This window comes from Coenobita brevimanus, chromosome 78 (genome assembly GCF_032717465.1).
Source record: "Coenobita brevimanus isolate Jiangsu-jjx chromosome 78, ASM3271746v2, whole genome shotgun sequence".
Taxonomy (NCBI): Eukaryota; Metazoa; Arthropoda; class Malacostraca; order Decapoda; family Coenobitidae; genus Coenobita; species Coenobita brevimanus.
In genome coordinates, this window is record NC_137031.1 from 2,066,057 (window position 1) to 2,082,610 (window position 16,554).

At 39.4% G+C, this 16,554-nt stretch overlaps 1 protein-coding gene and 1 long non-coding RNA gene across 2 annotated transcripts; both read right to left on the reverse strand.

Moving 5' to 3' along the window:
- Nucleotides 1-1,402: 1,402 nt before the first annotated feature.
- On the reverse strand, nt 1,403-10,591 carry LOC145408633 (morphine 6-dehydrogenase-like). The gene is made up of 4 exons (XM_080279319.1): nt 10,509-10,591; nt 5,954-6,125; nt 4,308-4,405; nt 1,403-1,460 (listed from the first exon to the last, which is right to left on the reverse strand). Exons 1-4 carry the CDS (start codon nt 10,589-10,591, stop codon nt 1,403-1,405), a joined length of 411 nt encoding a protein of 136 aa, XP_080135445.1.
- An 8-nt stretch (nt 10,592-10,599) lies between these two features.
- On the reverse strand, nt 10,600-16,241 carry LOC145408618 (uncharacterized). Its single transcript, XR_013898960.1, has 3 exons — nt 16,187-16,241; nt 11,191-11,307; nt 10,600-10,627 (listed from the first exon to the last, which is right to left on the reverse strand). It is a non-coding gene; the product is annotated as an uncharacterized LOC145408618 (long non-coding RNA).
- Between the last annotated feature and the right edge of the window lie 313 nt (nt 16,242-16,554).

Sequence of the window (16,554 nt, forward strand, 5' to 3'; positions counted from 1 at the left end):
ACCTTTCAAGTTATGACCCTTCATAGCTTTCAAATGCTATCAGGGAGACCTGCAATGACTTCTGTGACCTTTTAAGGAGAAATCAGAATATTTTCTAGTGTTTCACAGCCACCCTCGTATTTCATACAACTTATTCACCTATGAGCGGGGGGCCATGGCCATGTGGCCCAGTGGCGTTTCTAGCCCCACTAAATTGGGGGGAGGGGGACACCTGGGGGCCGATAAATCATCTGTAATAGCCAGAAGGACAGTGAGCAGACTCGAATGAGGGCCCCTTTCAAGAAGGAGAGTCAGTGAAAACTGTTCTCTTAAACAAATAGTGGGTAAGACCGTAAGAAGTATTTGGAGCAATTATGGAAGTAAAATATATATTTTATACTTATGAAAATATTTTGCTTCCCACCTCTGTATCCCGAAACGTTTTCGGTCTGTTGGGTAATTTTCCCGAAAAACAGGTAGTCCCCTTCGACTGTTCACGAGAAACGAAAGATGATTATGTTGTGTATGGAACGTCTGGGCTCGAAAAGTTAGTCTTCCGAAAACCAGCTTTCGCATGAGGGAGATACAGCTATCCATAAGTATGATGGCACTGACAAAGTACGCAACACCATACATTATAACTTCAAACCCGTACTTTCAAAAGTTTAAAAACTTAAAAAACCTTCAAAAGCAGTAACATCGGTGTGTAAGGCCGTAGAGAGCTATGAACGCTCCCTGTGGTGCCTGGAAAACGTTTGACACGGGCCAGAAAAAGAAGCAAAATTGTCAAAGTCCTGGTGTGGGCCCTGGTCCCTCCATACTCTTGAGTTTTGACCCCGGGAATTATACCTATTGCCCTCTTCTCTCTTTTATTCATCTTAGTAATTGCCTTCCCAGAAACTCCTCGACCTCATTCAACTCATGTGCGATAATCAACTTAAATTCGTTTAAAAGATGTTGGGTTTTGCATCGAAACATGATCTGCAACGGGTGATTTGGGTACTAGTGCACTCACTCGAGGGGCCGAGACGCCCGTGAAAACTGACCAGCAATGTAGCACCTGCAGGCTGCAGCTACTTTTCATTCATTCAGCAGACACATAAATTCTTGATCAACAGTAACAGTATGCACAAGTGCTTTGTCAATAACACGATATAATTCAGGTTGTTTTTCATCGCAAGTGCATGCTGCATGGACTAAGGTTGAGTATATAACAGTTTGATTCACATTTTGAATTGTTTTTACATTTGATCCCTTAGAGTAAATGGATAATTTAATTAGGTCCGTTATATTCAAAGGTACATGTATGAAAAAAAGTTAAAACCCATTCCTTACAAACAGGACAGGACAACACAATTTAGGCAGTACAGACCAAAAGCATTCAGATAATAGTCAGATTTGCACAAAATATTCTTGTATGTCTCTACTTGGTCTTGGCCTTGGTCTTGGTGTCGCGGTGCCTGGTCTTGACTACAACACTGCTGTTCACAAAGAAAATATTTACCATGTCGCATGGTAACTATATTTGTACTGCTCACATAATGCCTCTTAGGGACGTTGATTATCCTTGCCTTAAATGTTGGGACTGACTATCCTAGTTTCGGGTTCCTACGCTCCTGATGGGGCGAAAAAGCACTGGATAACAGGCAGATAGCTTCTAGGTAATTAAGATATCCATGACCAGACGTTAATCTGGTATAATAGGAGGTGGTGGTTAATCCTTTCGTGTGACAACTTGATGTAAATCGTAAAGGGAATGACACACAGCAGAAGTGCTTAATATGTTGCATACTGGTGGGCGGGGCATACACAAATTATTTGTTTCAAGGACTTTATTTATTATAATGAGTAACTAGATGAGTTGCTCCATCTATGCATTCAGCATCTGATCATTTATTGCCCCTCCAAAACCATAGCGGTACAGGTCTAAGTTACTCACTCCGAGCATAAGAAGATAGAGTGATCAGCCACTAGCCATGACGGGAGAGCCTTTTTGCTTAAGTAACTAATTTCTCTGGATTCCGCAACCTACTAAGTGATGGACATGTGGCTCATGTGGTAAAAATAAGGCACATTCCTGTGGGATGGTCATGGTTTATTGCATGAATACATACAGAAGGTTTCTCTCTCTTCAGCTCACATGGAATTATAATTATCAACCTTACAAGGAACGTCAGCCTCAATTAAGGCATTTGGCCGAGTAGTCTTTGTTATATACAGTATCACCACCCATTACTCAGAACTTTGGAGCAAAATAGTTCAGCAGCCGTATTTATAAAGATTCCGAACCAATTTCTGCATGCAGAGGCATCTCTAGAAGCAAATATGTCCTTCAGTCACTCGCTAAGCATTTTCGGAAATAATCTACTCCATAATTTAAAAAGAGCCCTATGTTAGGGGCGTGTGCTCCTGCATAAGTTTAGTACTGTTGTACTTGTTTGATAGGCAAGTCTCCATATGTCTACTATGGTCATAGGGTGTTTAGTTTTTGCCAGCTCTCACTTTCATGCTAATGCTAATATAATTGCGAAGTATTTGGTAGCTTTATTAGTGAAGGTAAATGTCTATTCTAAACAAGGAATATAATGTACAAGCTTGTGATTGTTTACAAATACGGCCCCAGATCTATAAAGCACATCAAGTTCTGCAAGTATGCGGTGGATTGTCTGAGAAACAACCGTCAAGCACTGTGATTATATAAACAGTAGTTAAACAGTCATATGTGCAAAACAGAAAAAAAAAAAAAATAGAAACTAAGCAATGTGAAATAAATTTAACCTAGTAGCAGGAGGAAAAATAATCAGATAAAGCTTTGTGTGGAACAATCTTGGTCTTCTGTCCCATTCTTGAAAGTATCTTCCATACTAATTTGGGCACTCAGGTTGTTCTTTCAAACTGAAATAAAAACAAATAAAAATTATGGTTTGTAAACTACGGAAGGATAGATTATATAAAATACTACATATCAAGATAATCCAGTCCCAGAAGATTCCTTGCGTGGTGATGAAGCCTGAGTCTTCGCCGTTTAAAGAAAGATAATCAGTGACACATGCATCAAGTTATTGCATGAGCAAAATACACTTTTTACTAAAATATCCTATAGAACTCCCTGGCATGTGGACATACATAAATTCGGCAGCCTCTCCAAAACCAATGCACAAAGCACTTACTCTTCAATCAGACGTGTGCCTAAAGCCACTTAAATAGGAGGTGGCTCGTGGTCTAGTGAGCAGAATGTCCCAGTTCGAGTCATGAACCTGCCGAAATTGCAGCACTGAACCACAAGAGATGATTGGGAGTTTCGATTATTTAAAGTAAAAATGTCTTTTCATCTACGCATAAATACGAATCTGTCAGACTGTTTTAGCCAGGCACTGGGCCCTACACCCCAGATAGGTAATTTGGTACTGGTGGACCCCTTATTATTTGTCATATCGTAGTTTAAACATAATTATCATCTTTCAAACTCAACTTACTCTTATTTTCTTTGGCTTGAAAAATCCTGAAAATGACTACGAGCTTTTTAATTTATTTGTTTGTCTATTTTATTAATCTAGTTTTTTGGTGATGGCGGGCGATACATCGTTGGGCAAATGCTTTGGCTTTTATGATTGACATCTGATCTACCCTCATAACTTTTATCATACCACCGTCATTCAACACTCCCTTCTATTTCAGTTGTTTGTATATATATATATATATATATATATATATATATATATATATATATATATATATATATATAATGTCTATCTATCTATCTATCTATATATATATTCTCTCTCTTTCTCTCTCTCTCTGTATATATATATATCCCCCTCCTTCTAACCTACATAGTACCATCATGAACTCCAACTCCAATTTCACTGTCTGTGCCTCGTATCACTCCTGCTTTCCTCCTAACATGAGCCATATCATTGTCAGTTACCAATCACTTCTGTCATCATCTGTGTCGTGTATCTATCCAACTTCCTTCTAATCCCAATGTGACTTTTCCTCTTTTCACTATGAGGTCTTATTCTCCTTTATTTTGGTGGTGCTTCTAAGTGGAAACTTAGAAATGGAGTAACAGTATTTCTCATCAGTGTTGTTGTTTTGGCCCCAGGCTTATCTGGACGTGAACCTCATGAAATGCATGTTGAAACCGCTTTTGTCCTTCACTCCACCATCCTTCTTTTTTACAGACAAGGAGGGAGCTGAGGGACGCTTATCATACCCGGCCAACAAAGATTAGAGCAGCCAAGAAATATTTGTGACACCACGTGAAGGCCTCTTGCCCCAGAGACACTTTCACACTTTTTGACATCAATGAGACTCATGTTACTCACTCGAAAAGCTCGGTGGAGTTCATAATACGTCCCGCATTCCCTTCGTCCAGTGACTGCAGTGCGGCCATCTCCAGGTCAGTCAGTGTGAACCCCCATACCTGAGAAATAAGTTCGGAGATACACGGTTAGTCCTCGTTTAAAATCGCATCTCTTTGCAGTCGCCCCTCTATATTTACGGATTCACACTGGCGTGTCGAGTTATATGCCTTGTATTGAATCATCCCAAAATACACATATATCAGCAGATTTTAACGTCTATTGAAGCTTTGGTGCATTATAAAGGGTTTTTAAGTAATCCCATAGTTAAATGAAAGCTGCATGGGCCGTTCTGGAGGACGTCGTTCATTTTCGGCTCTTCACCATTCGTGGGCATCTTAAAAATGCATCGCCAGCGATTATTTGAGTTGACTCTACAAGTCTTGTTATTATGCTGTTGATAAACAACCAATTATTTACCACCTAAAAGTTGTGCACCCCTGCAGTTATGGCCGTGGTAGCTGTGAGTTATGAAGGTTTGATATAGGTTATACTCTGAACATTTTTGCTCTGTAACCTTTCCGTCTGATCATATGCTTTTAGAGTTTTGTTCAAAAGTGTTTCCTAAACTGAACAGTATCTGAAAAATACTTAAATGGCTGACAAAAATGTGCCAAGTCTTTTGACTCTAAAATCTTTATATACTGAGCATGAAATGCAATGTCTTTTACATAACACGATAAGTAATTAATATGCCTTATTTTCAGTTGATCTGTAAATTTGAAAAATGAAGTATTTAAAGGCTTTAATTTGGTATTGCCATAAATGCATCCTTATTATTGTAATTCTATGTATTGATGTGTCAATTTATTAACTATACTAGTTTTATGTAAAGCTGGCCAAGAATTTTGTCTTTCGCAGCTTATTTCACGCATTTCAGTGGGAGAAAAATGCATTGCTCTGGCTCTACATTCTTGCCTCAGCAATTTCTCGTAACTTACTCAATATTCTAGTGCTAATATATTGCTACATCTCAGCGGCCAAAGCTAGCACAAAAAAATAGCACGGTGGTCCAACGACGTACTGTTCATTGAGAAAGTGATAAAAAAACTCCATGTATTTGATCCCTTCACTACAAGGGTGTCATTAGATTTGTAGTCATGATATCCCGAGTTTTTTTTTTTTTTTTTTTTTTTTTTTTTTAGTATTGGTTTTTTAAACTTCAGTGCTAGAGGTGCCTTAGTACTGTCAGTAGCAGAGATCCTTCCAAAGATATTTCAAAATTCTTCTGGTGACAGCTTAGTTACGATGAAAAGATATTGTCCTTAAAAGAGGAAATGATGTGCTACAGAACTGCACGTCAGAATAAATATAGCCATAATTTTCCCCGACACTGTACTCCTTGCCAACCAGAATAACTGCGTACGTCAATTTCCTGTTTACTGATTAATTTATGATTTGCACCACGATTTGCTTACTTTTATTCATAAATTTCATTTTAAGTTGATGGTGGCAAAGAAAATGCTGCTTTACTGACAAGTGGGCTGGAGCAGAGTATGGCAGAGTTCCTTACTGAGTGATATAAAACAGTTTGGTTGTGGTCAGATTATCATGAAAAGATATCACTCAGCTGAAGAAAATACTCGTTGATATGCCACAGAATTACATACATCATTATTGGCCTTGATTCGAGTCGGGTTGACAGACTTGGGGATGACGATGACGTTGAGCTGCAGCAGGTAGCGGATGAGCACCTGTGCGGGTGACACACTATGGCGCTCAGCAATCAGCCCCACCACAGGGTCTTCCAGCGGCTTCTTCCTGTTGGCGGTCCCCGAGGGTCTGTCCAGAAAGTAAGGTTAGTAAAAGAGGTGTATTTATCTATTATCTGTTTTTATTTATATATTTATTTATTAATTTTTTGTCTCATCGGGTGTTAAGCAGCCCGGGGCTAATATAATCTGTCCTGGCATTTAAGGCTAGGGAGGCCAGACCCCTACCCTCTAAATAGCATTATATGGGCAGTAAATCCCAACACTCCCTCGGTTGTATAATCTTATGAGCCTTATTCAGCTAAAGCGTCATAATCTACTGTACATTTCAGGGCAAGTGACAAACCTGCTGCCATTGATGTTACTGGGTGAGCGAAAAAAACTCCAATCAGATCTTAGAGATCAAACCTTTTCAAGGCTGTCATGGTGAAACCTTGTCTTAAATCTCCTTTCTTTCATGTTCCTTTTTTTTTCCTCATAAGTCCACAATATCCTACAGAAAAATTCCCTATTTATGGAATGTTGCTAACTACAAATAGCGTTGCCTGAGGCTCTCAGGACAAAAAGCAGGATGTTCTCGTTATAAAGCACTTATCTCTGACCCTGTTGTCAATAAGTCTACAGTATTCTTCAGAAAATGGGCTCTTAACCCCTTCACTACCAAGACTCCTAATCCATTCATGCTTCCACCAGACAATTTACTTAGCTCAAGACAGATTATTTATACTGAAGGGAAGTATCGCATTAAATTGCCTATTCCTTGCCAGGACGTTCTCCCAAGCTCACTTAAAATCGAGTAGAGGTAGCGTGAGTAAAACCTACACCTCCCATCATACTGAAGTTCCAAAGTTATCTTGCTGTTTATAATGTGCTCTGCCTGTCACTCTGCAGAGAGAGTACAGTTGTTATTGTTGTTGACTCACGCTCATCTGAACATAAACTTGATGGCTGTGTGGACAGCGATTTCAAGCTGCCCTTCTCATTCAGTCCACCACCATTCTTTCTCAGGATAAGTAAGGAGTTGAGGCACATCTGTATAACCGGACAAGTTATTTCTGTGCCACTACGTGAAGGCGTCACTATTCATCACCGAATCTGCAGTAAATCCTTCTTGTTAATCTAATTTTTACGCTAATAAAATTTGAATAACTCATTCATTTCGATGGCATATGTTTTCCTTTCATTCATGCAGAGAGCTATAGAATTTATTCAACATAGGAAAGAGGTCTTGTACTGAAGAGATTGATTAAGGTTACACGTAATCCGTTCTGTTTGAAAAATCTCTCTTCCATTACACACAGAGTAATCTTCAGAAGGTATCCAGAATAAAATAAAAACTACATCAGTGGAGTACGGTGGGTAAGGTTAAAATGCTGTACATAGCACTATAGAATATTCTTTATTGATAATCTAAAGTTTGTTCATTCGGATCGGAATGCATTGTGGTCTACGTGCTCTGGTTCGAGTCCAAGACATTGTCAGAGATTTTCTTATATAAACCCTAGCAGGGGCGTAGGTTGGTCTCTTGCCCTTAAATGTTCTGGATTGAAAGCAGGCTAGCCTCGGATCCCTACGCTGAGAATAGGGCAACATGGGAATTGGCAATTACCGTTGTATTGTTTCTGTCCTTTTAGTATGAGCACAAATTCCATCTGTAATTTGCCGGAGAATACTAAGAGTCAGGCTCCTATGACTCATGTGAACGATATCTAACACTTTATCAACACCCAGGCTCCTATGACTCGCTCCCAGTTAAGTAAAATAGTTTGGCGTTCGCTGGACTGAAATACTGTAGGCTTCCTCATTATATAAGAGGGTTAAAGTTAAGGCTGATGTGTAAGAGGTAAAATAAATAGCTTGAAAAGGTGTTTTGATAATAACAAGCCAAAGAGGATAAGAGGAAAAAACGAGGAGTGGTTAGGAGCAGCTCACAGACCGATACGCTCCGTCCCAAGAAGCCATCATGATAACACTCGAGGCCCTTATCACATGCCCCCTTTATCTTTGGAGTTTTTGCCACGTTCCTTTGAGTCATTGTCACACATGGTTTTCTGGGAAGCCCGGCCACTTCAAACAGAGTGCCCTCTTTTAATATGTTTCTGAGTCCGTTTCTCTCGATGATTCCTAATGGCAAGATAGATAATAATGACTGAGGCAGACGCTGACGAGATTACTGGCCATGGAATTTTAACATTATAGCCCATGTCCGTTCCTTAGGCAATTAATACAGTATTTATTAATTTATTCATTAATATATATGGGGGGAGGGGTATTAGTCAATCTCTGCTCTCATAATTCAAGGCAAACTGAACCATGTAACAGCTAGCTCTTCGTAGCATGTGTTCTTTTGCTATTCATCATGATTATTGCACATAATATATATTTTCCTCTTTCATTACTTAGATCTGTTTAATAACTATAGTTTGCACTAATAATATGGAATATGATATCAAGGTGCAATATACTGTATAACTACATAGTCTAGAAAGAAATATTACAAAATCTGTACCAGAGAAAATACGGAATGAGCCTGGTTTGGAGGGATGTACTGTTCCAGACTGGCCACGAAGGCTGCATCTTAGGCTTTGCTCACCTGTTAGGCCACGCACTAGACCACTAAGGACGTCAAAAGATAACGTTAATTCCACTGTTGTTAACTGTGAATATTTTCCTCCTTGAATGATCTGCGAATAGTGTCTCATGAGAGGTATTGGTGGTCGACTGGTTTGGGATGCTGCCTTTGTCAGAAGTGACGGGAGGTCGATCATTGGCTAAAATAGGGCTTAGTTTGATTACCTGAATTTAGTTATAGCGGCTTTTCTTTTACTTCCACCAAACCTACTTCCACCATACCAACCGAAATGCCATTAAATACTCTTCCGCATATACCAAATTACCGGTAATGCATGAGACAGCGCTAGCACGTATTCAGTATGGACGGTGGGTGTTAATGCTGAAGCGATTACAATTGAGAATATGTGCACGTAGAACTGGTGGGCCTCAGGAAAAGGGTTGTTTAGCTTATGACCAAAGTCAGACACAATAAGAAAATATTCGCCTATCAAAGACACTTGCCTCATGAGGGCGCTAGATTACAACATACAGTATAAAATGGCTTGGTTTTGGACACTTAATGATTAGATATTCCGCCATTTTTTTCTTCTTCGGTACAGTGACTATTTTATCACTGTTACTTTAAGTAATTGCATTCAGGTTTAAAAAGGCCTCAGGTAGTGAAAGGGTTAGAACCAATTTATATTTTCTATTGGATTCAAACGATTATCATCGTACTTAGAAGCAAGTCTCTGCATTTATTATCCAGCAGAGCACACACACACACACACACACACACACACACACTACAATGTTATATGTTGTGTCACCAGTGCTTGTCGTTGCTGCTGTTTCGGCTGTTCTTTGTGACCGTACCATCTAAATGGCTTAGGCAGTGCATGGGGACATGTACAGAGAAAACAATAAGTATCTTTCCAAAGTGTGACGAATACATAGCGGAAAAGTTGAACCATCTGAAACACGCACTAGTAAACACAGGGCTTTCATAGTATTTCGCCAATTGTAAATGTCCTTCAGACGGAACTGGGAAGATCGTTGTTTCTTTGACTGTGCAGTTGTGGACGTAAGTACCGATTTACTTCTTCACAATAATTAACTACACAACACTCAAAGACAGCATACCTCCGCCAATACCTATAGCAAAGAACTCACATCACCGCCAAAATTAATAAGCTCTTCATTGGCCCATGACCCACATACCCACAAAATTTCACTAAAATCTGTCTATAACTCTTTTGTTGACGGAGGTGACAAGGTACTGAACATTAACTTCTGAAACCCAGAAATATGATCCTCGGAGCCAAAAAACTCCTTGAAATATTCAGTTATGTAGTATGTTTTCCCACATGTACAGAAATACGAGATGGCAGAGGGAGTTTCATGGATCGTTAGTGGGCCTCGTCAAAGTTGCTGAAGTCTATAGACAAGGAACAGGACTCTGAGGGACATAAGATGAGGCTTCGTTAAAGTTAATGTCTATGAGAATGAAGTATATATCTCGTGTCCGAAAAATGTTAGTGAGTGACAGAAGGACAGGGTGACAGTTCTGTCAGGACACTAAAATATCATAACACACTACGTAATAGCTAGTGACATATATGCGGTTAATAAGTAATATAGAGATTTGAGGAAAGTCGTGCCTAAATTCGAGAGAGCTGGAGGAAAGAGCAGTGGAGATTCTAGATAGAGAATTTCTACCGCTGTTTCTCTCTAATTGAGGCCCGACTTTCCTCAAATCTCTATATTACATATTAACAACATATATGTCACTAGCTGTTATGTAGTGTGTTGATATCTTCGTGTCCTGACCGTTAGAGGTGATCCGGAGTCTAAAGAGTGGATCAATATTCTTGTCTGTGATTGTGGACATTTAACTCACGGGCCCATGAACTTTGTTCTGCCGGGTGACTCCCAGTGGACTGTAAGCTGTGATAAAGATGTTGTGAGCCTTGCAGAACTCATGCAGCTCCTTTGTTGCAGATACACGTGCATCTCAACCTGCAACGACACGGAGACGAACGCTAGTCAGTGCGATGGGTCATATTGTCCAAGGTCTAAAGAATATCCGTTTATTCCCTGCAATCCTATAACTTCTTAGTTTTTCATAATCTGTTTTGATATGTCGTGTCCAAACAGTTTTACTTTGCTTAATGTTTTACCTCTTCTGCTTCTCACTTCCTCGCTGGCTAATATTCTTATGATGTAAGAGACTTGGCACGTTTATTTGCTCATAGGTGTTTTTGATAAGATGCAGTTAGGAAGGAAAGTGATAGACATAATTATGCTGAATGTGAAACAGACAGTATGATACTTGTCCAGCTTTCTACACTACATTCAAGATCAATAAATTGCTGACACTTTCTGCCGACTGTGGAGATGTAAGATGATGTATGAAGTACATTTATGATGAATATATAAAGGACACAACAGAGGAACATAAGAAGGAAGGATACTCGGAGTGAAATGCAGGAGACACGGTTGGCAGGGAAGGGTTGGCGAAGTTTAGCTCGTGATAGTAAATTCTTATTTGAGAGTAACTATGTATATTTGGTGCAGCTGACCTGGTTGGTGGCTGGTGGTATTTTGGCGATGGCGCAGATCCTCCTCATCTGTGGCACACTGAAGTTAGACACACCGATGGATTTGGCCAGGCCTATCTTAACCATCCTCTCCATCTCCTGCTCAAGAAAAAGAAATAATAATAATAATAATAATAATAATAATTTAAAATAATAGTATGCTGGTGCTAAGGCTGCAGTGCGTGTGGATGGTGAACTGATTGAATTTTTCTCTTTGAAGGTTGGGTTGAAACAGGGATGTCATGTCTCCATGGTTGTTCAATCTGTACATGGTTGGGGTAATAAAAGAGGTACAAGGTAGGGCAGTGGATGTTGGAGTGGCCCTGGTGAGAGAGGATAGTGTTTGGAAACTCCCTGTACTGTTGTTTGCAGATGATACTGTGTTGTTGAGTGAAGACGAAGGGGACCTGCAAGGCTTGGTGGATGAATTTGGGAGAGTGTGTAAGAAACGGAATCTAAAGGTGAAAAAGGGAAGAGTAAAGTGATGGTCTTTGAGAGAGGTGAAGTCAGTGAATGTTCAGTGAGGTTGGATGGTGAGGAATTGGAAAATGTGAGTACGTTTAAGTACTTGGGTAGTCTGATGAGTAAGGATGGAGGTTTGAGGGTGAAGTGCTTGAAAGGGTACAGCAGGGAAGAAAGGTTGCTGGTTCCTTGAAAGCAGTGATAAGAAACAGGGAAGTGAGCATGGAAGTGAAAAAGTTACTACATGACAGTATTGTGATACCAACTCTAACGTATGGAAGTGAAGCTTGGACGTTGTTGGAAGGACACAAGTCAAGAGTGAGAGCCGTGGAAATGAGTTATTTAAGAGGAACCTGTGGAGTCACAAGGAGAGACAGGCTGACAAATGAGGATATAAAGGAGCGTTGTGGTGTGGATGTGGATGTGACAGGAAGCGTTATGAGGAACACACTGAGGTGGTTTGGCCATGTGGAGAGGATGGAGGGTGAAAGACTGACGAAGAGAGTGTATGTGAGTGAGGTGGAGGGGGTAGGGAAAGGGAGGGGGAGGCCGAGGATGAGATGGAGGGATGGGGTGGAGAGGTATATGAGAGAGGGGGTGTGAGTTGGGAGCAGGGTAGTGAAATGGCGGGGGACAGGGCGACGTGGAGGCGATTTGCTTGTGGCCACTCCGAACGGGATTGAGGCGTCTGGCAATAGATAGGTAGATAAAATAGTAGTCATGGTGATGGTGATGATAATGGTAATAATAATAAAAATAATAATAATAATAACAATGATGATGATCATGATGATGATGATGACGATGGTGATCGTAATAATAATAATTACAATAATAATAATAATAATAATGATAATACTAATAATACTAATACTACTACTACTAATAATAATAGTAATGGTAATAGTAACCATCTATCCATCCATCATCCAGTCCAATGTTGCCTCATGAGGAGCGGAAGAGCCCGGGTTAGGTAAGTTGGTCCTGACATTTAAGATGAGAGAGACCAGCTTCACTCATCCCTGAGTGGCATTATGTAAGCAGTAAACCCCAACCACCCCATGGATATAAACCTTCACCGGCTCAATCCGACTGGTGCGTCTTAATTACCCACTCAACCACTAGGCGCAGTAATTTGCTTATATGGTTACCACCCAGCGTAGTAAATGGTTTCTTGATGTACAGGAAACCATTTGGCTTGTCACTCAGTGTAAAAAGTCACCCATAGGCAGAAGGAAGGTGAAAGAATGAAGGAAAGAAGCAGCACTACATCGCAAGACTGAGTGGATGGTGAGCGCCCAACCTACCCACGTAAGAACAATAATAATAATAATAATAATAATAATAATAAATAATAATAATAACAATAATAATAATAACAATAATAATAATAATAATGAGTAATAATAACAACAAATAAATTCGCAAAAGTCATATGTACATTTCCAAACTCTAATGTCTCTCCAGTTGTTATTGGAGCACTTATGGTACTCTTCAAATCATTAAACGTAAGGTTCTAAACAGTGTCAGGAAAAACGTAAAGGCCAGTTATAGCATAAATAATGTTCAGCTTGTGAGAGTAAACCATGGAAAAAGACTTTGAAGTTATAATATGTGATCTGGAAAGCAAGAGAACAGTGAACAGAGGCTGTTAAAAACGCCAACAAACTGACTGGATTCAGAGGCAGAGCATCCACATAAATCAGAAAATATCATCCTCACCTTGTATAATTAATTAGTACACCTACACGTAAAGTATTGCGTCCAGTTCTGGTCACAATATTAATAAAAATTGGATATAGGAAAAACCTGAAAAGAGTACACTAAAGTGTTACAAAAATGATACCATGATTGAAAAATAAACCATATGAGGAACGATTGGAAGAGATGAATCTGTTTCACCTAAGCCCGACTACGAGGGGATTTAATTCATGTACACAAAATCATCACGGGACATAATAATATGACTACTGAAAAGTGCATCACGGTAAATCGGTCGAATTTGGACGAATTATACTATAGGCGATGAACATAAAATCGTTGTGCAAGCATTCTTACCACACGAAGCTGAGCACATTTTCAATAGAATTATAAATATAGAGAAGAAGTTGCCTCCTTATGTTGTTAACAGTGATTCAGTACTAACATTGAAAAAAAACCCTAGATACGCGCATTTGTCTTCTAATCCCCAGCCTTGCTGTTCACTTCTGATTCATACATTTATGAATTAAGATGTCATGCAGTTCTAAAGATGGAGGACGTAGCGATTAAATGTAGAACAACATCATCCTTAAGTTGACTAGGTATGTTTCCCCTTGCAGGTTAAACAGCATCGACTATGATATCGCTTCATCCTTACCCAAGAAATGTTCCATGACAGCTTTTCAGTGTTGCATGGTATTCTTGCTAACTAGTTCATGTCAGTCTCTGCTGGTGGGTTTGGTGGGTTGAGCTTTCCTGTTTTATTATCATTGTCTTTGACAAAGAAAAGTGACGTTTGTTATAACCTATCCCGTTATAAACAGCCCCCAAAGAACCAGTAAGTTACGTCAGTAATAACCTATTCCGTTATAAACAGCCCCCAAAGAACCAATAGGTCTGTTGCTGTTTACTTTCTTTTTGTACTCTTACATAATATTTCTAAAAATTATGTTGAGCACCCTAAGTCGCACAACTTGGTCTTTGAAGTCATTGTTAACTGCTGTTATTTATCGTCATGAAGTGGATCAGTACTTACGTCCTCAACCGCACATGCATCATCATCAACGATACAGTCGTAACTCCCACATAAGATACTGACTACTGATTGCATTAATGATCTTGGCAGCGTAAGATCAAAGGACATTCCTAACGTATCGCAAGGATGACAATTATGATAGGGATAAATATATATATACCACACATCTGAGGTAGGCTGTAATTATTAAGACGATAAAATTCATCCCCATCATCATCATCCAGATCATAAGTATCACTTTAAGGTCGAAGTATCTGTATAAATTATCATCAACTGATTTCTCATGCAAAGCAAGGATACCTGTAAATCATCACTACCATCGCAAATCCTAAACCCCGTAAGAGATGGAGTCAAGTATGTCAAAAAAACAAAAAAAAAACAAGCAATATAAATTAACGGAAAAAATACATTATCGATGGAAAACTCGAAGGTCCAGAGTCACTATCACTTTTAAGACCACTTTTTACGAGTATATAACAGATGAACCTACAGTAGTATCAGGCCTTATCTGCATCACCCACTGACAGAGAAGCTATCTGACATATTTATCTCTTATCAGCTCTTCAGTAATAATAAAAAACTGCTTGCTTTGGCCTTGCCCCAGGACTTTCCATCACACTTGATAGATTACATGTTTACCTAGCACGTCAAGCCCTCAAGAAGATATCGCGTTTTTTCTGTCATATAAAGAGTTGCCGGACAAGTATATCGGCCCCTCCTTGGCCTTAAATAATCTGGGGTTGTATAGTAAAAAAGGATCCTAACCTATTTCTATAATGAACAATTTTCCAAGGCACGTAACAGTTTCAATAACCCTAATTTGTCTCATTAATATTCATTTTATTATGAGTATAAAGTGTTTAGTCTCCATTTGAGCAAAGACAAACGTAAACTCATGGAATCTTAAGCATAATGTTGAATTAGAGCGTTTATAAATTCGGCAAGTGATGAAGCTAAAGCGTGATGAAGACTGTGATGATTATGATGATGAGGATTATGATTATTAAAATAGTAATAGTAGTAGTAGTAGTAGTAGTAGTAGTAGTAGTAGTAGTAGTAGTAGTAGTAGTAGTAGTAAGGCAGTAGTAGTAGTAGTAGTAGCAGTAGCAGTTGCATCCCCAGGCAACCAGAGGACTATAAGCTTAAGTTAACTCTTCATCTGCAGTCCACCATCATCCTTTTGAGGGATAGGAGAGGGAAGTGAGAGCTGTTTGTGGCCAGGCAGCTGAGCCACCTGGTCATATCGGTGTCACCACGTGACGACAATTTATTTCGTACAGTACCAGTTAACACTGTTGCGTAATCTATCTATATCCACTTTAATTCCAAAAATACTATACACCGTGCACTGTAACCTTGGCCCTACTTTTCATTCTTTTGCGGCTTATTTCACGTAGCTCGGTGGCGGAAAAAGATAATAATGTAGCTCCACATCCTCTCTGTTGTACTCTTCGTGACTCGCATCATATTCTAGTGTTATTCTCGTTTTACATCTCAGGAATCAAGATGGAAGGATGGGAATTTCTGGTTAAGGCAAAGTGAACAGAGTATAACATCAATAACACACCAGAGAATGCTGCGGTATAGAGTAACGAACATATCGATAAGCAAGGGGCGCTGCGGACGTACCAAAATAATTTATAATACAACGAAAAGATTATGAAGATTATAAGAAAGTAAGAAAAACGAAAATCATGAAGACAAAAAGTAAGACAGCGCTAATGATATGGATGGAGGTAGTAATGACTCCCTCTCTCTCTCTCTCTCTCTCGTACTGACCTTCCAGATAGCGATATGGTCAGTGCCGTAGTCCACAATAAATTTCTGGTTCTCATCCATTGGCAGGAAGTCTTCGTCGTCCTTGCTCTGTAAGTACAAAAAAAAAAAATATGGAAAGAAATATATGTGGAAACAAAAAGCACGTATGGAAGAGATAGGCATAGCTGACAAAGAGGAATAATTTCATATGTTGCAAGTAACCAAATGCCAAAGAGCTATGTCTGCAAGAAAGAGAACAGAAAATATGTAGAAAAACTATACGTGAAGGAAATGCAGGTATAAATGAGAAGAAAAGGATGTGCGGTCTGAGACAAAATTTCTGCTATTTCACTGCGTCTGCTTTGAAATTAAGGCTTGTCTTTGATTTT